Source organism: Amblyomma americanum, chromosome 5 (genome assembly GCF_052857255.1).
Source record: "Amblyomma americanum isolate KBUSLIRL-KWMA chromosome 5, ASM5285725v1, whole genome shotgun sequence".
Classification (NCBI taxonomy): domain Eukaryota; kingdom Metazoa; phylum Arthropoda; class Arachnida; order Ixodida; family Ixodidae; genus Amblyomma; species Amblyomma americanum.
The window spans coordinates 204,129,061-204,151,313 of record NC_135501.1 but is presented as its reverse complement, the minus strand read 5'-3'; the positions used below and the strand labels follow the sequence as shown (position 1 = coordinate 204,151,313).

The window sequence follows — 22,253 nt, the reverse complement described above, 5'->3', positions numbered from 1 at the left end:
CGCACGGCTCGCTGCTCGATGCCGCGTACACGTACCCGCATCTTCCCGTAACGCGATTCCGTATCTCCTGTGGCGGCGAAGGCGTGTGTAATGTTTCGCGGAATGCCGTGTGGGACGATGGGATGTCGTCGGTTCGTTGGCGGTCGGTGCAGTGCGTCCCCCCCCCCCTCCCCCCTAAAGAAAAAAAATTCAGCGTGAATTTAATTTTCTTTTCAACATCGACAGCTTGCACTGACCGTCGACTTTGCCAGCCCTGGACTGGTTTCTCTCTGGTTGTGCCTGTTTTGTGCAGAAAACAAGTATGGCGTTCCCGTTTGCGGCGTTATCCGCCGCAGAGGCGCTCTGGGTGGCTTTGGGGCGGCCGGCTGCTGCTGATTCCAAGGTCGGGGGATCGAATCTCGGCCGTGGCCCTTGTGCTGTGCGAGGTCAGCGTACTTTAAAGGGACTCTGAGGAATACGCAGTCAAATTATTCGTCTCAGCAAAAAAAAAAAATGATTCTGCGGCTTTCTCTGGCTATGTTTGTCTGCTCGGCAGAAAAAGCCGAACCTGTCGACGAGAAAGTAGTATTTAAAATTCTTCCGCCCAATCGATTCAGACTCGTGACGTCCTTGCCGAAAAGGACGCGTTGCCACAGTTTTGAAAGAAATGGCTGTGTGGCGTAGCCTCCGGGATCTGGGACGGTGTACGCGCAGGAATTTTTATTTCCGAAATCGGCCTTAAGGTGGCGACACCCGTGTTTCGTCTCTTTAAAGCTTATTAATAGCTCCGTTTCCGGGTCCCTTTCTTCATTTTGACACCAGTGTCCCTTCAGAGAACCACACGGGGTTTAATTTAATCTGGAACCCTCCACAGTGGCGTCCCTCTCATAGGCAGCCCACGTGTCGCCTCGGGACGTTACATCCCGCACAACTGACCATCGCGGCGTTCGCAATTTTCGGTCAACTATTACAGCGTGCGTTGTCATCGGGTCGTCTACCCAGACTGCTTCACACTGCTCGCTTGCTTCTCCTATACTGCAATGGCTGCTGTGTAGCTGTGCTGTGCCGATGGCTTTCTTTGCGCATGCGCGAAGCCGTTCGTCAATGCGGCGTCAGGGGTTGGCGAAGAGACGACGCCGAGGCGATAAACTGCAGCCGTCGTGTGTGTGTGTGTTGTAACGCGCCCGTTGTTATCAACGGCGTCGTGTATATATATAAGTCGCCCCGTGTGTCACTAGCGCGCTTCGCGGCGTTACTGGCCATCGATTTGCCGCTCTGAACTGCTTTTCTTTCCTCTCATTTCCTAGCGCACTACCGTGCACTGCTTTCTGACTTTTTCTTTTTTTTTTCCCCAAGAGTGATAGAAAGGACTCGTTCCTTATCCGGGGAGGCTGGAGGTGAACTTCGAGTCTGGTTTTGTCAGTGGCCGGGGAAGAAAGCGAGACCGAGCCTGGCTTAGCTTGGCGAATCGTCATTGCTTCGAGACTTTTTGTCCCTGCAGCAGCGTTTTACGGGAGCCTGCGCTTTTCGCATTGACTGGTGCTTGCACGCCCAGTATAGTAACCGATCGACTGCGCGAAAACAGGGTATTTGCATGTACGCGAAGACTCCTTCCTCTTTCTGGGCTTATCTAGGCTTTCAGGGAAGCGGACGGTAGTTTTATGCTATATGCGTCTTTGTCGTCGTCGTCGTCAGATTCTCGAATCGATGGCGAGAGTCGCGTTCTATTCAGACTCGCTGGTTTTATGCGTTCTTCGACGACTGGCGTCCGTGTGCGAATGGGCAGATAACTCTTGCTCCGTGGAGCGTCCGTCGGAGTGAGAAGATATGTCGGAGTGTGGTTTTTCACTGTGCCTTGCCGACGTATTTGTAGACACTCGTCTTTCACTACGCCAGATACCTCGGAAATAATGGGAGAAAAAGGCCGGAAAGTGGATGTTTGTTTATGTTTGGTTGGTGGTTTTTTCTGACGCGTCGCTGTCTCCTCCACTAAAGTTCACGTGCAAGATCACGTCTCGGCTTGCCTCGCTTGGCGCTGTGGCTGGTATCTTGAGCTTTGGTCGCGGGTGTCTTTGGGACGCAATCGCGACTTTAAAAAAGGAAAAGAAACACTTGTTGTTTCTGGCAGTAACAAAAGGTGCGTTTACATGAATACGACAGAAGTCGACTCCAGTCCCATTTTTGAGGGGAAGCGCAAAAACGCCGAGGAAGAGAGCAGAGGACGAGTCAAGCCTTTCCTTCTCAAAGCCTCTTTCCCGCAAAATGGGGACTGGAGTCGACCTCTGTCGCATTCATGTAAACGCGGCTATATAAGGGGATCAGCTTGTTTTTATACTCTGTGATTGGCAGGTGCCTCCAGGAAAAAAAAAAAACATGAATTAGTTTGTCATACGAATAGCCTCGCATGCCCGCTGTCCGGCTGCTATACCTCAGGGTAAGGCTTTTCTCTGAGGTGCGAGGGCAGTGTCCCGCGGAGGCCGAACGGGGCAGGATGGGAAAGGGACAGCGCATGCCTACGTCACAGCCTGACCCGTCGAGAGTAGTAGTATACGAGGATTCTCTTGCCCCGTTCCCGGAAGGGGACATCAAAAACAACCGCCGCCGCAGCTTCTTTTGGCCGCGACGCTGAACCGTGTCGGGGGCATTGGCGGGGACATCGATGAGCTCACTTCTCCCGAAATAACATCAATCTCCGTCGCGTGTGTGACGAGCCGCTGCTGTTCCACGGTCGTACCTCCAGAGCTTGAGCTTGTGCGGGGTGACTTTTCTTCGTCGTGTTGTTGTTGTTTCTGTTTTTGTTGTGTGCGTGTTCGCGCGTGCCTGTGTGTGTGTTTGTGGCTCTCCCCCGATGATGCGTGTCCGTCAGAGTTCATCCTTGACTCGGAGCAAAAAACAGGTTCGACGGCGTCGAGGCGGCGGTGCGTGCCAAGAAGTCGCTCAACGGGGCCGACATCTATTCCGGATGCTGCACCCTCAAGATCGAGTACGCCAAGGTGAGTGGCAGCTGCTCCTTCTTGCCTGCCTGCGCCTCCTCCTCGCCGTGCTGCGCTGGCGGCGAAAACAAATCTCCGCATTTCTTCTCGCACGAAAACGTACAACATAGTGACTGGGCTCGCCAACAGGTGGCGCCAGTGAAATAATGCGTGCGAGACAGGGAAACGACGGAATATATTCTTATCCAGTGGTAAGAGCCTCCAAGCATCAGTGCACGGTGCCAGGGAGTAAGTAGCCAGGGACATGCTGAAAAAAGTAAAAACAAGAGACGTCTAGAGGATAGGTGGAGAAGGTCAAAAAGAGTTGTTACTGGGAAGAAAATTGGCAGTTAATCCGAAGATATTGAGCACGCTAGGAATTAATGGTTAAGTGAGACTTGTCGCCACCCCCGGTATACAAAGGGAGAGGCTAATAATCATCTATCGAAGTGGAAGCTGTGAAGGCTTGCCGTTCATGGCGGTAACAGCCAAGCCATTTTGTTTCGTGCACTGAGCGTTGTGGCAGAGGCCGCGTTGTCAGCTTTCTCGGACGCGAGAAAGTGCAGTGCAGCTGTGTTCAGGCGTGCGAGCGGTGTTTGAAGTTTAAGTTTAGAAGCTCCGTGTACGCAGCAGTCGCGTTAGGCAATCCTCGTGAAACAAAAGAGCGTCTCCCGACGGAACACCATCACAAGCGACGCGCTGACGAGAAGGCACCCTAGCCGTCGTGAAGTAGCCTGCTGCGTAGTGTACCGTATTAGCGGGGCAGAATCCCACTGCACGCGTCGCTTGACCGCTAAGCTTTATTGCGCGAGTGCCGTTAGTGAATCGTGCCTGTTTAAGCAATTTAGTGAACCGCTTCCGTGAACATTAACCTTCCATCAAAGAAGGGGGGGGGGGGGGGGGGGGAGAACAGCTTATGCGGTTGAAAATAGCTAAAAGCGAGTTCCGTCTAGCGTTTTTTGACAGTCATTTTGCCGTTTACAGACTTTCAAAGAAGGTGCTGGTATCGTTCATTCACATGAGACAGTGGTTTGTTTTATTGACGCGATACCGTTAAAGGCCCAGTTCAGCAGAAAATTCGGTGTCGGCGTTGTGATCGAAAAATCACGGGCAATGCTGTGGCAGGTGTTCCCCAGGGAGCAGCCTAGGAGGAGGCAGGTGGGTCACCTAGGTCACGTGACCTTGCGTCGTCACCGCAGCCTGCCCACCGTGGGAGGTGACAGTTAATGGCAGGTGGTGGCAGGTGCTCCCAGCGCATCGCTCAACCGCTGCACCTCTTCGCGAAGAGGGGTATGAGGATTTCCAGGGATCTGTGAGTGTAAACCCGAGAATGACCAGTACAGCGTATTTGGCAATTAACCCATTAACGCTATCACATCATGCCTTTTATTTTTGTACGTCATTGTGCGCACCCCTCAGGTGCGTCGCGCCTGTAAAAGCAGCCTTGAAGTGGGCATGTCTTGCCGTTTCCCCTCTGCATCGTTTGCTGGATTTTGTTCCGTCACTGAAAGGAGCAGTGACGTCACGCTGGTCATGGGGTCACGCAGGAAAGCTCCCCGACTGTTATCCGAACTTAAGGAACGCTGGACTTCCCACACCTGACATTCTGCATGCGCCCGTGGCCCGCATGTGAGGTGCCGCCCGTGTTTTAGGAAGGCGGCTTCGTTGTCAGGCTCAGTATTTGGGAGAAAATGCTGGGGAATGCCGCGGCGATGAGTGCGCATCAGGTACGCCGTACCGCGTGCTCGCTGCGGTCTCGGGAGCCGTGCCGAGTCTTGGGGTCGTATTCTGTGTCGATTCTTGTAATTCCTTTGCCCCGCCGGTATTAGCGATTGGCTCGGTAGGGCATGACTGACAGCACCAAAGATACCCAGTTTCAGTCGCCGTCACGAAAGCGGTGCTCAGCCGTTGAGAATCACGCAAAATGAATTAACGGCGGAAAGAATCGTTGCAGAATACGACACCTTTATCGAATGCTTAGCTGCAGATGGTACCTCACCTCGGCATTTTGTCACACGTTCCCTACTGTGTCCCGTATGTGACGTTCGCCGCGGCGTGTGCAGCCTTTTTTTAAGCGAAGCGCGTGTGAGGTCGAGCGAACTTGTCAGCGAACATTTCGCCTTTGCTCGTTTCTTCGAGGTGGTGGATTGGATTGTAGCACGTTTATTACGTCTTTTAGAGCAGGTTGTATAGGAGAGAAGTGTTCGCTGGCGCTTTCTCTCTCATCCTCGGGCGGCTTTGCTGCGCGGAACTTCACGTCGGGGAAGAAGTGCGGATAAATATAACACACCCGGATAATTGCAGATGTAACTGGCAACCGCTCTTTCCCTGTGTCCTAGTTTCTTCTGTTCTTTTTAAGAGCGTTAGCTCTTACTCATCACGTTTCTCGATTTCAAGGGGTCTGCTACCATCGTCCTTCGGCGTGAAATTTTCCAAGTCCGAGGAATCCAATATGGCGGCCCCCATAGTAAATCTATGTAGCAACCCAATTCGTGATTGATTGGTGACGTCACTTATAAATCCAAAATCTCGACCAATAATAGTAGTTGACGTCATTAAATAATTAAATATGGAGACCATCTTGGTCCGCCAAGTGACTGTGACGTAAAAATCCAAGATAGCGGCCAAATTCGGGTGCCAATGATGACGTCGAAATCCAATGTGCCGGGCAGAAGTGGAACCTCGTGATACCTCACTTTAATCTCATTCGTAAAAATTCCAGTAAACCAAAGAGCTAACGCTCGTTAGTTAACGTCTTCCAAACGGCGGCGGCAAGTTTTTATTGCTTGCTTTCTTTCCATCTGGTTTGTTTTTTCACCTCGTCAGCGTTTCTCTCTGGGCTTGTCGAATGGAAAAGGTGCTGACACCACTTGTTCTTTTTCCTTTGATTTTTTTCTCTCTCTACCTCTCCATGCTCCTGTCGCTAGCTAGCCACGCGTTGTGGCGTCAGCGTTTGTTGCGGATCTTCCGTCATTGCGAGGGACGCTTTTCTTTGTTGCGTTTTGTGATCGCCCCGTTTCCTGCGACCTTTGCGATGTAGGGGAGGCCTGAGGGAGACGGGCGTCGAAGGGAGCGGAGGAATGAGATGGAGTTTTTATTACCCGAGCCCTCGAGTTCCGACGCGCTCGGTCGGAGCTCGATTATCGAAGTGAGCGTGCTGTGGTGGTGCACTCCTTGGGGCGACCCGCGGCCGTGGCGGGGCTTAGTCTAGCGTAGCGTTGCCGCCCTACGCTAGCTGTCCAGCAACAGCTCGCGTACTCGTGTGGCCCATGTTTCATTCACTTCGTTTTATTGCCCTCCAGCGCAGAAGCATTAGAGAAGAGAGTGGTACGTGCATAATGTATAGCGAGAAATGAAGCAGAATAAAACCTAAACCAAAACAAAAGCCAGCGAGAATAAGCGACGAAAATAAGCAGTTCTAAGTATGCACGTAGAACGCACAAAGATAACTGGATATTAAAGGCAGAAATGTCGAAGATCAGATTCGAGATACCTGGAGGACGATGCACGGAATAAGCCGTGATCCGCTATTAATGCGACGTCGGACGGAGGGCGATTCCGCTCTGTACGAGGAAGAAACGAATGACAAAGGGCACTGGTGAAATTTCGATCGGTATTCGGTGTTGAAGCCCTTAAAAGCGGTCCTCTGATTCGGCGCGGTCTCTGCACGGCCTGCCCATGGTCTCGTTCTGGGCACCGAAACGTGTGTAATCCTGTCTCTTGGAACTGCGCACCATTACTTAAGGTGGGTTCACGCTAGCGAGTCGCGGACGTCGTGCGGCAGGTTTAGATCGATTTGCTTCCCTCCCTGCTGCCCCCTTTCGTAGTGCTTCGGAAAACCTTAACTAATAGCCCGAAATCGGTGGCGCGACGTTTTGCGACTGGCCAGTGTGAATCCCCCTTTGGACGTGTTTGAAAGCCCGTGTTTCCAAAATAAAGCGTCAGGTTTCCCCTGTGGTGTTGCGGCTGGCTTTCGTGGCTGACCAGGGAAGAAAGAAATACAAATTAGCGAAAAGAGAGCTGCGCACAACCGGCTCTCATTGCTCCTGCCGTGTCAGCAGACCCAAATGAGCGTGAGCGGAAAGTGGGTTGATCGATTTCCTATAGGGATTTTTTCCCCCGCTCTCCTCTTCCCGTAGAGAGGTGCCTCGAAGAAGCGTATGGATTAAGTCCGGCCGCCTCATCCTCTGTTCCTCCTCCTCCTCGTCGCCGCAGCAGCCCCCCCGTTTCCCGCGGCACTTTTAATGACTGCTCTTCGATGGGGGTGGGGAAGAGAAGGGAGTTCGCGCGCTTAAGTCGCGACTCCAATTACCACCACCAGCGGCGGACTAGGGGCGTTTATTGAAGCGAAGTTGGCGAGCTAGCTGCGTAATAGTAAAAGGGAACAAGGGGCAGGATGTTGGAAGAAAATTAAATCCCGCAGAGAACTGCCGGTCTGCTACCCGCCCAGGCGGCGGTATTTTGTCAGTAGTTAGTTCGTTTTTTTTTTTCGTCTTCCTGCCGCCTCTGCGCAGTTTTCTTTCTTGCTGACGCTCTTTCTCTGTGCGCTTTCTTGTTACTCTTAAATACATTTTGAAAGCAACGTGCCTTGGGACGCTTTCCTCCGGCTACCGCTGCTCTGAAAAGTTGATTTTTTTTCATTTTGTTTTTTCCCGCTGTGGAAGTAATTTCTGCCTGCGTGCGTGTCGACTTCCCTTTGCGTGGGCGCTAGCATTACGAATGTCATTTAGACGCAAATACCGGCGTGTGTCTCTGCGTGGCCGCCAAAGGAAGCCTGCAGCAACATGAGGACCCGCCCCTTCCCGACGAGAGGCGGGGAGCGGATCCAACGCTGCGCCCAATTAAGGCGAAATGTGTGTAAAGCTAGAAATGTAAGCGTGAAAAAAAAATCGCTAGTGAGCCGTGAAACCAGCCGAAGTAGAGAGATGTTAATTTTCGCAGCTTTGCGGCACTAGAATGCGGCAAGAGGGAAAAAGAATCATCATCCTAAAAGCGCATTCTGCTTACGTAGGTCATCGCATCAGACCATCTGAGCGTCTACGACGTAGCTACTGTTAAGCGCGCGGCAAACGACTGCGACGAAGGAGGGGACTGCGCAGGACGATGTGCCGCGTCTGGCGTCCCACATCGGTCTACGACCGGCTTTCTTTTCTGTTCTTCTCTTCGTCCCATCTGTCTGTCTATGCTGTTAGCGCGCAGCTTGCGTCTAGGCGCGCAGCTGTTCGTGGTGGTCAGCCGCCGGTAGCTCTTCGCGGTTCCTTGCAACGCGATTAGGCTATTGCAGTGCCAGCGGGTTCGCCACTCTCTCTGGCATTGTTTGGCAGAAGCGACTTATTTCTTCCTGTCTCCTTTCATCGCCCCCACTCGAGCCAGCTGTGTACACTCCCCTGCGTCCTCGGGCGTCTTTCGTTAGCGGTGCTAGGAGAAGCGCAGTCTTCTTCCTTTACTTCCTATCCTTTCGTTACCTTTCCCCTGCTTCTCTTTTGTACGCGTGCCGGCGTTCTCCTCATCTTCGTCTGCCGCCTCAGGCGCTCGCCGTACATTCCCCCGGGCCGACTTCGTTAGCGGCGCGCAGATTCTTCGATTCGCGCACCCAACTAACCCGCCGGACCCGGCCCGTGTTTGTGGCTATTGGACGGTCGCTGCCGTTTCTGCTGCCCTGGCTACTTACTGGGCGATGTGCTCGCTCTTAATACGTCGAGGGCCAGAGGGCTGTGTACGGCGCTTTGGGCAGCAGGCCGTACCGCCGGTCCCGGCGGACTCTTCTTTGTGCGAGCAATTGATTATTACCGCCTAGGACCTGACGTTTTTTTTTGTTTGTTTTTCCCCAGTGAGGTGTCCCGAGGAGAAAGTTTCTAGCGTGATGCCGACGTTTTGGATGTGTTTTACCTTGGCAGTGTTTGTGCGGGGTACCCTTTGGTAAGAAACTCGAGTGCGTTTGTTGGTTCTCGGTGCAGACTGTTTGCTTTGTCAGAGTCTCCTAATTTAATCAGTGCGCAGCCCTTTACTACGGCGTTCCCCGTTGTCCAGGCACGTAAAAAATTCCCGATGTGCACCGTGCGGCTGGGGCCGCAAATTTTCTCGTGCTCGCTTGCGTACGGAGCGTTTCTCTTCCATGGTTTTTCAGCAGCGCAGGGGACAAAGGACGGGACAAGTGTCACGTCCTTTGTCCCCTGCGCTGCTGAAAAACCACGTCACACCATCTTGCCCAAGCTTCTACAGTTTCTGTCCCGTCCTGGAGTGATATCCGCGCCAAACCCCGCATATATTCTAGTGCACTTTCTTTGTAACGACCAGACTTGATGAACGTGTCTTCATTAACGCTGTCGGGCGGATATTTTTCGGACGCCCTGCGAGGATACAATTACGCAAGCATCACGCGATGAACGTGTATGGCATGATCTGTGCCGCTCCCGCGACGTAAATTGCGACGCGTTGACGGGAAGGCGACAGAGAGATCGTTTCCAGAGCGATCCGTCGCTCGTACATCACATCGCCGTAGATCGCCCTCGACAGGCGCCGCGAAGTGTGCGTCACAGCTGCTGCCCCCTCCCCCCAGAGAGATGGAGCACGTGTCGTGGCTAAGGATTCGTTCTCCTCCGCAGCCCCTTTCCCGCCGAAGTGTTTTCCCCTTGGCTCCTTTGTTTTCCCAGCTGGGGTCGGTCTTGTTGGCACGCGCAACGAGTGTCTTTTTCCTCCTAGCTGTCGGGTTTTGGTTTATCCCTACTTTCTACCCGCCAGCCTGGACTCGTCTTCTCTGTGCTTTCCTGGTGGCAGGGGCGTGTCTTTTGTTATTCGTCGTCGCCCCCTCTCTTCACCGGAATTGTGTGACCGATTCGCACTGTGAACAGTTTCTCTCGTTTCCTCGACGTTCTCTCAAGCCCTAAAGTTTCCCGTGTGTGTCTCTCGCTCTCCATTCTGCGCAGTGTACGTCTGGAGGGGATTCTCTCGTCTACCGCGTGTTCCTGTCTACCTGCACGCCCTTCTTCCTGCTTGCGGAGCCCCCCCTTCCCTCCTCTTCGTCCCTTCTGTCGTGTCGCGGTTCAGGTGGCTACCCACCAGAGTTACCGCCGCGCCTCTCCTTTGCTCCCTTTCCCACACTTCGCGTACGCCAGAGCCATATATTCCATGACTCCATCCCAGTAGTTCCTTGCAGCGCTACCAAAGCTGTCATGAGTGCACAGGCAACGTTCTGACGCTGCGGAATGTAGTGGCAGTCTAAAATAGGCACACGGCCATATGGGATAACGTAGCGTGCTTTGAAGTGCGCACGCGCCAGACTCTGTTTCCCGAGTTTAGTGTGCGCGATTCTTGCGTGCTGTAAAATAACGTTTCCAAAATGGCGGCATCATCGTCATCATTATTGCTTCTCCGCGTGCATACGCTGAACTAAAATGGCGAAACGTCTCGCAAAATGCTTGCGTTTAGCGTACGTAAGCGTGCGTACGCTTATGGCTCGTAGACAGCGCCGATTTATACTTTTTTTTTCTAGTCATATCTGTGTACGCCGCAAGCAGACTAGGCGCGGAGGAGCACGTTTAACGCGCGCTCCTGATTGGCTGAGTAGGTTTCTGCCTTTGGCAGTGCTGCACGTTGGTTATGGGATGGAGTATATAGTACGTGCGCGCATGTGTGCGCTTCTTGGTGCCGTCGGGTGTGTGCAGTGGTGCTGATTTATGCATTGTTTACGCCGCGCCATTGCCGTGGCCGCTTCTGTTCTCCGTAACCGTCAGCCGGCCATTCTCCGTGCTTTTTCCCCCGTCCTTTATCCCCATCACGGTCGGGCTTGTTGTCCACTGCCTTTTTATCTCCTTTTTGTGTGTGTTGTAAGAGGCTACAAGATGCACGTGTTCGCCTTGCGCGCGCGCACTTGCTTCATCCTGCCTTATTATTATCCCGTTCCTTTATTAGGGAGCGCTCCCGTTTGGGCGCAGGCAGACGGGGCTTCCTGGTCTCTGCCGTTTACGCGTGCGCTCGGCCTTTTCCTCCGAAGGACTCTGGGCTTCTTACAGTCTTTCCTTCCTCGTTTCCCCAATTTATTTTTCCCTTTTCGCGGCGGCGCGCCTTTTGTATCGCGCTCCGTTCTCCCGTGCGCGTCGGCGCGCCAGCCTCAGCCCCTTGTTCTTGCCTATCTGCTTTCGGAATCTGCGCCGAAGAGGCGGAGGGGAGGGGAGGCGGCCTTAACGGGGAAGATTTGTATCTCGTTGGTATGCCGACACGTGGCGACGGTGCAGGCGCGTGCGAAAAATGCGCGCCGCCGAGAACGCCGCTTTGCTTGGCCGCGGTGTTTGCATACTCGTTCGAACGCGCCAAGGGGCGGGCCGTGCTTGCCGCATTCGTTTGCATCCGGTATGTGCGTGTTAGGAACGAGCTCGCCGCTTCTCGCAGCTTGGGAGGCAGGCTCCTCGGAAGTTGTGCGCTTCTTTTGGATCGCTGGCGCGTAAGGTATTGCTTTGGTGGGCGGCTTGGCAAAAGGAATGAGTGAAGGAACGAAATAAAAGAAGAAAAAAAAGATGCGCCGGTTTTATAAACGACGTTTCAGGCTTTTGACTTGCCTTCGACCGCGCGGAGCAGAGAGTTGTTTCAATTTGGTTTGTTTGAAAACGGTCGCACTCGGAAATGGGCGAAAACTTCTCGGAGCAATAAACCAGGGGGTAAATTTTAGAATCACGTGACGCGGTGACCAGTGAACTTCCAAGGAATCAAAAGTTGCTGTCCCGGTCAGTTCCGATAATTCCTTATTTTTTTTTTGTGTGTGCCAGCCGTGGCTGCAAATATATCGACGTATTTGTACCCTGTGTTCTAATGTAACGGCCACGTCTGCCTTTCAGTCCAACCTGCGGGGGATCAAAGACGAATGTAATCGTGACTACGCTACTCGACGCAGCGCCGTGCCTCGGAGTCATTTATACCCCGCGGGCGTCCCAGTGTAAATATTATACACAGCTGCCGAAGGGGTAGCTGCGCCGTCCGTCAAGCCCGACGTCGTCTCCGCCATCCATCGAACGACAGATCAGCAGCCCTCCCTTTTTTGGAGGGGATGAAGTCGTGCGCTTTATTCTGCCCGGTAGCTGTCGTGCGCCGCCGTTTCCATAGGGCCAAAGCGGCGGCGAACTTTCGCCGAGCCCTTTGTTGTCAGCCTCCGTGCGCTGTCGTTTCCCTATTCTCGCTCACGGACGGTTCCTCATGAAAGATTCAGGGGAGGGAATCTCCCCCTCCTTTCCCTTTGGGCCTTTATTTCCCGTTCCACTCCTGCCGACTCCTCAAAGCCAGGAAACTACTCGGCTCTCCTTGCCTTCCCTTTTTGCTCCCGCTCTTCCCGTCCTTCTCGCCTCCCCCTTTTCCCAACATCCCTGGAATGCACCTCAGTTTCGTTCTCTCTCGGCGAGGTACATTCCTGACGGGCTCCCTCTCCGCATCGTCCCCTTTTCAAAAGATTGATCCTCCCTTTTCCTGTCCGCGATTTTTTTTTTGTCGCTTTCCCGAAGGAAGAGTGGATCACCGTCGTTTCTCGATTGTCCCCTCTGCATTAAGCCTATTTTCCCGAAATAAAAATAAGGGAGACCTTTATTCTCCCTACTCGACCTCGGTTATCCGATTCGACGATTTTAATAATGGCAATACACGGATGTTGTACGCGTTCCCGGGGGTGTGTTCGGCGGGCTGTCACGGCGCACGCCCTTAATGGAGGAGCCAGAGATTAATTCCGTCCGGGCGACTACTGCTGTGCGACGCACTTCGACGGGGCCGGTCTCGTCGCGTCTTCAGTTTTCGGGTTTTCTTTTTTCGCTGGATCTCCGGCTTCGGACTTCTTTGACTTCCATCATGTTATTTTTTTTTAGCACGCCTTTTAAATCCCCCTCTACTTATCCATTAGTCGTGTTCGCGGTGCCAGCTTTTTTTTTTCTTTGGTTCGCGTGCTTTCTTCTTTGCGACATCGTCGAATTTCGGGAGTTTCACGTTCCACTTCCGGGTTCCAGACAGGCTCTCCTGTGCGGCGCTGTAGCGGCTGCTTGCAGCGCATGCGCGCTTCGCCTCTTCGCGAGGCACGAACTCTTTATCGACGCTTCCCGACCTCGCTTATTTCGGGGCCGCGGTTTTCTCTGGCACGTCTCATCGTTGGGTGATTGACTCGTTCCTTAACGCGATGAAGCAGCTTTACTTTTTTTTTTTCGGACGTCCCCTCGACATCATTCTTCATGAGTGACGCCATTACTGTTGTCACGCTCGAAACGCCCTAAATGCGCGAAAGGGATTTTGTGTGTGTGTGTGTGTGTGTGTGTGTGTGTGTGCGTGTGCGTGTGCGTGCGTGCGCGCGGGGGGGGGGGGGGGCAGCTATCGCCCTCTAATATGGAAAATTGCAAGCTACGAAATTGCCAGCCGTAACTCGTCTTTCTTGGCGGTGCGAGCAGCGGAACGTAGGGTTGGCGGTTAAAAAGTTAAAAAGGCTTCCCTTCAATTGGAGCGTATAATTCGAACAGATTATCGATTATCTTCGAGTTATCGAGAGTCGGCTGTATTTTCTTCTTCATTGGTGCACCACCACGCGGGCAGTTTCCGGTCCCGGTACGACGGTCTTTGCTCAATTTGTGCATGCGTGAACAGCTGTCGTCCAGCGTACCGTTCGTTGCGTCCATTTTTTTTCCCACTCTCCAAACTAGAATCTCACCGCGTCGCTGCCAGTTTGTTTGGTGCTTTATTGTCCTCAGAAGCAGGGGATTTCCGGTGCCTCCACTGGCTTGTGTTGTCCTAGCAGTGGCAGGAGGAAAGTATTGGAAAAAAGAAATGTGGCTTTTATATTTGCAGTCAGGCAATACCTCTTCCGTATAGCGATCCACCATTCATTCCTGTTCAGTTACTGTATCAATTTCTCTTTTCAGCGGTGGCCGACCGTCGAATTTCCCGCGCCGTGGCGTCGGTCGAATTGTGGTGCGAGGTGACGCGCGCGCCACACGTGTTCGCGGGGAGAAGTGCGCGAACCGTGCGAAATATACGTCGAACGGAGATTACAACTCTTCGGCTGGCTGCCCCGAGCGGCCTCTGCGTGTTAGTAATCCGCCCCGAGACGAAGTTGCGCGGGGGCGTGCGGCTGAGCGAAGAGGCAATGATCGGCGGCTAAGGCGGTGAAGCCTGATAGGTAAAAAAAAAATAGTTTTCTATTTTCATCTGTCGCGCGAGCACTCCAGGGGATTGGCGTTGTCGACTGCGACAGCGTTAAAGCCAAGATGAGGGGGGCATCGACGCGGCAGCGCACCAGCCGTCGCCGCATTGTTCAGATCTGCTGCCTCCTTTTGTTCTCTGTGTCGTCGCACGAAGGGGAGGCGTCGCGTTTCGCGCCAGCAATTCATTGTCGATTCATCTGATCACGGGAAAGCCTCCGACGGCGGGAATGAGCTGCCTGCCCCGTCTTGCGCGCTTTGGGGAGCCTCCGCACGGTCCGCCGCTTCTGAAGACGCCCTCTGGGTGTCTGTACTGTTCTGTGTCCCGTATAAAATTTTCTCTCTATTTCTATCTGGTTTTTCATATTTTTTTATCTCCTGGATGAATTGTTTTTTACGATCCCACAGTCCCTGTAGAGTCGTCTTCTCTGTGAAGATTGGGTGTCTGGCGGGAAAGCCTCATGTGCTTCGGGAGCTTGTTCTCTCGGGGCTCTTCTCTTCTTTGCTGTTTCTTTTTCTTCCTCTGATGCTTGTCCGTTTTCTTGGGAACGAAAATCCACCGGTTCTTTCGGTATTGTTTTATTTTGTTTCCTTTTATAACGGAGCCTGGTCCTTCCGAATGAGCTCTCGAGAGGAACATCTTTATCCTCTTGCCCTAGGAGAGAGGATTATTTGTCCGCGAATACAGACCTTCCAGCCCCCCCCCCCTCCCCCTTTTTTTTTGGGGGGGGGGGGGGGATGGAGACGTAGCCGGGATTTCAAGTTTTGCCGATTGTCTGTTTCCGCTGCCTTGCTCCGTTGAAACCGGGGCTCTCGAGGATTCGTTTTCTTTTATTTTTAATCCGCCGCATATTTTTTCATTTCATCCTGTGTCAACCAGGAGCTTGCTTTTGCTAGTTCGAGATTTAAAAAAAACCTAGTCGGCTGTGTCCGAGGATTCCTGTAAGCCAGGGAGTTTCGGATTTGCTGAGACATCTGTATTAGCGAGCTTTATCTCAAAGAGGCAGGCGGGATCCTTACCTTTTCTTTTGCCTGAGTAGTAGCGAGGTGTACTGAATTCACTCAGGTATTTCACTCACGACCCGTTTTATGTCTCGCCTTTGTTATTCCTGATGCCGTCATCGAAGGTACCGGTGCATTTCCAACGCATAAGGCTTGCTTTGAAGGGGGAAAAAAAAACCTACGCCACGGAAGCCAAAGCCCGCCGAAGGTTGTTTGGCAGCATCAGCTGAGTCAAGGAAGGGTGTGGTTGACGACAGCGGTAATTTGAAATCATAACTTCCGTGACGTCGCACCTAACTTTCCGGCATTTCTTCGGTGCTGTGAGAAGCCTAAAATTCAATAGTCGGTCACTATTTTAATTGATAGCGCAAAAACACTTGGCATGCTTTACCTCCAGTCTATATATAATTGAATCTTCGAATATCGCCGAATTCTAAGAGTGGTGCAGTTTACGTTAGAGTGGACTCTGCCTGTTGATTGCGCACAGGCTTGGGCGAACTTGGATTAGTTTCGCGGCCAGAGTCGCGCAGGCCAGCCATAATTGGAACGGACCTGGGAGGAACTATTCGTTGTTTCATACATCAGGTGCAAGTCTAAGGCACCCCTGCCACACGGGCACTTTCGATCCTCATTGAACTCCATCTGCATCGAGATTGTCGAGCACGCTCGAAGCATCCGCTGCTACACGGGAGTTCTCAGTGATCATTGAGAAGATCTCCTCGTGTATGTTAGGGGGCGCAAAATGTTCCGCCAGCCGCCGCGGTGGCCGAGTGGCTATGGCGCTCGGCTGCTGGCCCGAAAGACGCGGGTTCGATCCCGGCCGCGGCGGTCGAGTTTCGATGGAGGCGAAATTATAGGGGCCCGTGCGCTGTGCGATGTCAGTGCACGTTAAAGAACCCCAGGTGGTCGAAAATTTCCGGAGCTCTTCACTACGGCGTCCCTCATAGCCTGATTCGCTTTGGGATGTTAAACCCCCATAAACCAAACCAAATGTTCCGCCGACAGCCGTAACATGGTGATGTCCGGCAACACTGTGCAGTCAAGGCAGCGGCAGCCAAATCCGTCCGCAGTGCATCCGCGATTTCCGCGTACACTGCGGCGTTTATTTTCTGGCGCCGCAAATCATCTAGGCGCTCTTGCCAGTAGTCGATGGGAGCGGCTGTCTCACGCTCGCTCCACGGTTTGCGCGCAGACGAGGAAGACCACGCCATCTTAGTTTATCCTGACGGCGAAGCTTGGAGCGTGGTGCTGAGATTATAAATGTTTTCATAAAAGCAGGCGTAGTGCCTAATGATGTCTTGAATTTTAATAGTTACAACAATAACACTTCCGGTTCTGTTTTGTTAACTAGCGTTTATTTTTATAGCTTAGTGAGAGCGAGAGTGCTTTCGACTGTGCTTGAAACCTCAAGCGCTCTTCAGGAGTCGGCATATAGTCAAGCAGGATCCAGCTCGATTGCGCTTGAAAGTGGCCATGTGACAACCCTTCGATCTGCATTGAGTTCGATGAGCATTGACTCGATGAGGATCGAAAGTGCCCGTGTGACAGGGGTATTAAGATGCGCGAAAACCGAGCTTCGGGTGACGCGAGGAGACTTCTTAAACCGACGACGAGTCGGCAGGCTCGTTGGACGCGCACTGTTCTTTTTCCTTTGGTCGATTGGTCCGTATCGCTTTTCGCGCTCTTTGAAAGGAATGTTACTCGCCAGAAACAAAAAAAAACGGGGGGGGGGGGGGTGTAATCTTGCTTTATCCAGAGAACACGGCTGCTCCTCGCGAATCCCCCGAGTTTCGCTTAGGTTCGACGGTTTCGAAACTACGCCGGGCAGATAAACGGATCGCGCGTGCCCAGGACTTTGAACGCAACAATGGAAAGAGTGCGATGGGCCGAGAGGCGAACGGACGAAAAGCCTTCCGAAACAGAAAACGAACTATCCTGTCCCGAGAGCGAGAGACGCTGATGCGATTACGAGCGGATTTTCTCGTCGGTTCTGACGTCTCGAATGAAGTCTCCGAGCGGGAAACGCAGTCCTTTCGGGTCAAAGTCGCTGCGTTTCCGACGACGTCGCTTGATTGAAAATTCCTCCCGCGTCCTCTTTGATTTCTTGTGTGCGGTAGTTTGGCGCGGGCCTGGCCTGTCTGCCGTCTCGCCTTTTCCGAAGCCCGCGGGAGCCACTGACAGCAGAGGTTTTGCAGTGAAAAAGCGCAAAAAAATACAAATAGCAATAGACGAACGAAAAAAGCTCCACACGGAACTGGCGTATTGCATGCGAGTCGGCCGCGTTTCCATCTTTCTGCGACTGTTGACGTCTCTGGTTTGGAGTTCCTCCGACGCTCACCCTCTGCGCCCTTTCGATCTGCGAATCTGTTGTCGCGCTCGTTTGTTCGGCGGAGTGCACGTTCAAACCTACGTGTTTTGTGCTCGTATACGCTGCCTGGCTTAGAGGTAACAAGCCATGCGTGCCGTAGCTCTCTGGCGGCGTGATTCGAGTGTCGGTCTGGACTAAATTTGGCGGTTCGTGACGAGTGTAATTCCGGAACGCGGCGCGAGGGGCGGAGGCGTAGATATGCGACGCGTTCGTCGAGTGCGCGGCGAGTGTTTTGCGAGGCGCCCTGTGATTGGACACTCTCTCTCTCCGGGTAGGAATTCTGGCGCGCGTGCCCGGGATTTCGAGGGCGGCAGCTTCGACGACGGGTACTTGTAGGCGTTGAGGTGGGGTCGGAAGTTTCTGGCTTGGAACACCGCCGTTGCGGTGGCAGAAGCGAGAGTGCTCCACGGATGTCGATCGGTTCCATTACCCGCCGCGGTGGCACAGTGGTTAGGACGCTCGGGTAATGATCCGGAGTACCCGGGTTCGAACCCGACCACGGCGGCAGCGTTTTGATGGAGGCGCATCTTAGATTCCCGGGTGGTCGAAATGATTCCGGATGCCTCCACTACGGCACCTCTTTCTTCCTTTCTTCTTCTCTTAGTTCCTCCTTCATCCCTTTCCTTACGGCGCGGTCCATGTGTCCGCCGATATGTGAGACAGATACTGTGCCATTTCCTTTCCCCAAAAACCAATTTTTTTTTCAGCAGTCCTATTCTCGCGGACTCGCTGGGAAATTGTCGCGGCTATGCGACGACCGCGGATGTGGTCCCCTCATCTCCGAAAGCGATGAGCGCATTAAATAGCGCTATTATGGGTCCCTAGTCATCTATGTGTAGCCGCCGGCGATAGACCCGACGCGTGTGCTGCACGAGATCACCAGGGCAAACTGGAGGAAGCAGATATTGCGCACAAAGATTGCTAGGGGCTGGTAGAGAGAGTGAACTGGGAGAGCAACGGCGGACCACTTGGCTTAGCGGCAGTGAATTGCGTCTGGCATAGCCGATCCTCTGCGAATGGAAAGCCTCTTGGTGAACTGTGTGCCGTGGTGCAGTGGTCGCAGTAAACCGTGTTGAATTTCGTGCAGAAGATACTCGGAAGGCTAAGAAGAGGGAAATTCGCAGCACTTTGGGACGCGTACAATCTTCTCCTCTACAGCTTACTCTTGGGACTTATCGCGAGTTGTTGCAATTTCTTGAGAGCGCTACCAATGGTGAGTTTTTTTTTTTGTGTTCGGAGCATAATTGCCACTTATGCGTCATAGAACCCTGTGCACACATGCGCGCGCACGTCGCGCCAGACGCACTGAGTCGGTTGGGAGTTTCTTCCGACTTCGGACGTTATATTGGTTAGTGCGCTTACTATTGATACCGGGCGCAGGAGCAAAGCACACCAAAACAGCAAGCTGCGCGAGTTGATTCGTAGTTGTATTTAAATGAGCGCAACGCAAGTGGGAACGCAAGCAGCGAACATAGACTGCACACGCTCACATTCCAGCGCTTGCATTGCGTGCAGTAGTAGCTTATTATCAGTAAGCAGTAAGTGGCTTATTAAAATAATAGTAAAAAGGAGGGAAAAGATTTTTGCTAGCCCCGGCATCTGCCATCGATACTGAAGCACCTGAGCTGGGGATGCGGAAGTAAATGATAGCAGGCAGAATGGAGAAGTGAAATGAAAGAGGTGACGGTACAGGAAGAGAGGATAGGGGGATAGGTACTGTACGCAAATGCACCATTTACACGATAAGAGATGTGTGCAGGAGCATGCGTTATCGTTGGTTTTGCGCGTGTCTGAGGTCAGGTAGGAAGTATATACAAATAAGTATGAGCCATGAAGGCGTAGCGGGGACGCTTTGTGAGTGGCGCCGTGACACGTATATCGTACGTCGTGCCTGTCACGGCGCGGCGGACGGTCGCAGACCCCGGGCGACGTTATTGTCTTGGGTACGCCGGAACCCGAGCGCACTCGACGACCGCGTTGTCAGGTTGTTCTCTCTCCCCCCCCCCCCCCCCCACCCTTACCCTTCTTTGCGTCCACGTCGTTCCCCGCTGCTGCGCACGGTCTCGTATTACCCCCCTCCCCTCCCCTCTATCCTTGCGAGGCACAGGTGTGCCGTGTGTACCCTGCTTCCTTCCCTGGTGGGTAGGGGGAGGAGGCGACGGAAAGACCTGCTTCCACCGGGGAGTGTGGTGGTGGTGTGGAGAGCGTCTCGGTAACGGTTCACTCGCATTTTGCCGCTCTTTTTTTATTTATTTATTGTGTGGCGTAGGGGCCACTCTCTGTGGCGCGAGAAAAAAAAAAGTTGGAAAGAGCATGGACAGGCGTGTGCTGGGGGAAGGTTTTTTTTTTTTGTTTCCCCCGACTTTGAGAGCGCCGCGGCCCTGGCTGTTTGCTCGGCACTCAAAAGTGTGCGGCCCCGGCGTCGTTCTTGGCAGGTCGGCCTGAGTGCACGGCGCTGGAGCAAGCGCTTTCTTTTTTCGGCAATGGCTCTAGAGTAACATGAAAAGAAAGCCCCCCACCCCATTGTTGTATGTGTATGTGTTGTAGTCAAGGCGAGGTCGAGTTTATTGTCCAACTGGAAGTGGGAATGCTGCTTGTGTCCACCGTAGAAGTAGTAATAAGCAACTTTCCAGAGCGATCCCTCAAGGTGGAGTAATGGAGGGAATAATTGCTTCAGAGGTAAGGTATTTATTCCACCCTGGGAGACATTCCCTTGAGCACATTGCACTCGCAACATTACAAGTGGCGAACGGATCTTCCAAACTGATAGCGACTCCCGTTCACATTCTCGCCGACTAGTCACCGCGTTGGTATTTGAGTCTGTCCCTTTCACGTTTCGTGTGCACTCAATCCGACGTCGCTAGCTCTCGCGGTCGTTCCTTCGTGTTGCTCGCGCAGAAGGGGAGGCGGGCTCGATGCGTTCGCGTGACAGCGGGTCGCCACGGGGGTTCCGCGAGCATTTCTTGCGTTAGCGTTTCTTGAGAGATTTGTCGCGGTGTCCCATGGCCTCTTCAGGATTGAGTGCCGCTCTTGCTTGCGAACTCGCGCCCATCTCCCGGCCGCCAATGAAGCAATATGTATGCATACGGACGAGGAGGCGCGCGTCAGAATGAAAAACGCGGCTGCTCGGACAGCGGATTCAATTGGCTGCCAGCGCTCGGTCGCTGCTCCTTTTTTTATTTTTTCGTTGAGGCGTGATCGTTTCTGAAATCACTTATTTTCATCACTCCTTGCATTCTCGTGACTGATGTCCGTTCACCGGAATGAGGTGGCTGCCGACAAGGTCTCTTACTTTTTTCATCTTTTTTTCCCCATTTTAATCCTTGTCGTCCTTCAGTTTGTAGTTCTTGTTTTTATTGTTTGTCACTTTCTGGGGCTTGTTGGACAAACGTGAACGCTAATCCGGGCACAGATGAGTGAAGATTATTGCTATTTTTTATATTTTACTTCTTTGGCTTTGTTGGATATAGTTGAGGATTTATTGACGCACTGGCTAATTTAGGCCAGAAAGCGCCAAAACATTGTTTCATTTTAAGTCGGGTTTACTCGTGGCAGGTTAGGCGAAGTGCAGTGAAGTGACGCAAAAATGCTGCGCGGTTGAGATACCTTGTCGCGAATTGCTCGAAAAATGCGCCCACTGTCCGCAGCATTCCGCGGTATTCCTCCCTTCTTTTTCATAATTTCGCATATGTTTGGAATAACATCAGCTCGTGTGAACTGCAGAAGTCGGCAAGGTTCATTGCCCTGTTTCGTAACTCTCTTCCCCCTGTACGTGCTATATACGCACCGTACAGCCTCTTTGCAATGAAGTCCTTTAGTAACGCGTGCGTCCCCGGAGAAGAAAATAAGTGTATGCGTATCGAGCTGTAATGCGCTAGATTATTCATGACGCCGACGCGGCCCTCTTAATTGGCCGGGCAGGGGCGAAAAACGCTGCGTCTTGAGTGAATTTCTAAACGCTGACTGCCGCGGTTTTTTTTCTTCCCAAGCCTCGCCTTGTCGAAGTGAAGCTTAACTCACAGTGCCCCCTCCCGTACGGTATCGGGCAAGTCTTGGTCTGCTTTCTCGTCGAAAGAGGGAGACACTGCGCCGTTCCCCCTGGTCTTGTTAAAAACCGCGCAACGCTGCGGAACCGAGAGCTGGCGTCAGCCGATCACGGAGCGGCTGTGCGCCGTAGCGCGGCGTCTTCGAACGCGTCTGCGCATATGTGCCGTATTGACACGCATGTAAGTCGAGTTGAATATAGGTTCCCTGACAACTCCCCATATTTTACCGTACGCGTTTTAAACTCTTGTATACTCTGATGATAATGTGTCCTTTTTTTTGTGGCGCACTATGGCTCGACTTGCCGACCCCCCTCCCCTCCCCGGTCGACGACGACGTATTTCCTGTAGAACGGGAGACGTGAGCCTTAACGCTATCTCTTTGGAAAAGTGGATGGGTTTTAACGTAGTTAAAGTTGACGTGCGGTAGGATGTGTTTAGCCTAGTTAGGCACGTGGTTTTGCTTTGCTGGTTCGTCGGCATGTCTGGCGGCCATGTTAGACTCCGGTTAAGCTCCTTTCCAGGTTAAGCTGATCTGATCTGTCCGCGCGTGCCGCAGATGGAAGTTGACGAAGGCGACGATGTTCAATGCACAGCACGAGTGTGTGTTGCAGTGTAACACGAGCCGTGACCCCGTCGTGGGTATGGCACGAAGGCAACAACAACGAGCCGTGATCGGCTGCGGCAATAGCATAGTGCTCTCGCGCAGTGGCCAGCGAAGCGGATTTGT

The 22,253-nt window shown here is 52.9% G+C and overlaps 1 protein-coding gene across 4 annotated transcripts in view; it reads left to right on the top strand.

Moving 5' to 3' along the window:
- Positions 1 to 22,253, top strand: part of sm (heterogeneous nuclear ribonucleoprotein L) — a 131,261-nt gene that overhangs the window by 85,400 nt on the left and 23,608 nt on the right. For all 4 annotated transcript variants that reach the window (XM_077666594.1, XM_077666593.1, XM_077666592.1 and 1 more), the window contains exon 5: positions 2,876 to 2,972. In XM_077666594.1, coding sequence (XP_077522720.1) covers positions 2,876 to 2,972 — 97 coding nt within the window. The remainder of the gene's footprint in view (positions 1 to 2,875; positions 2,973 to 22,253) is intronic.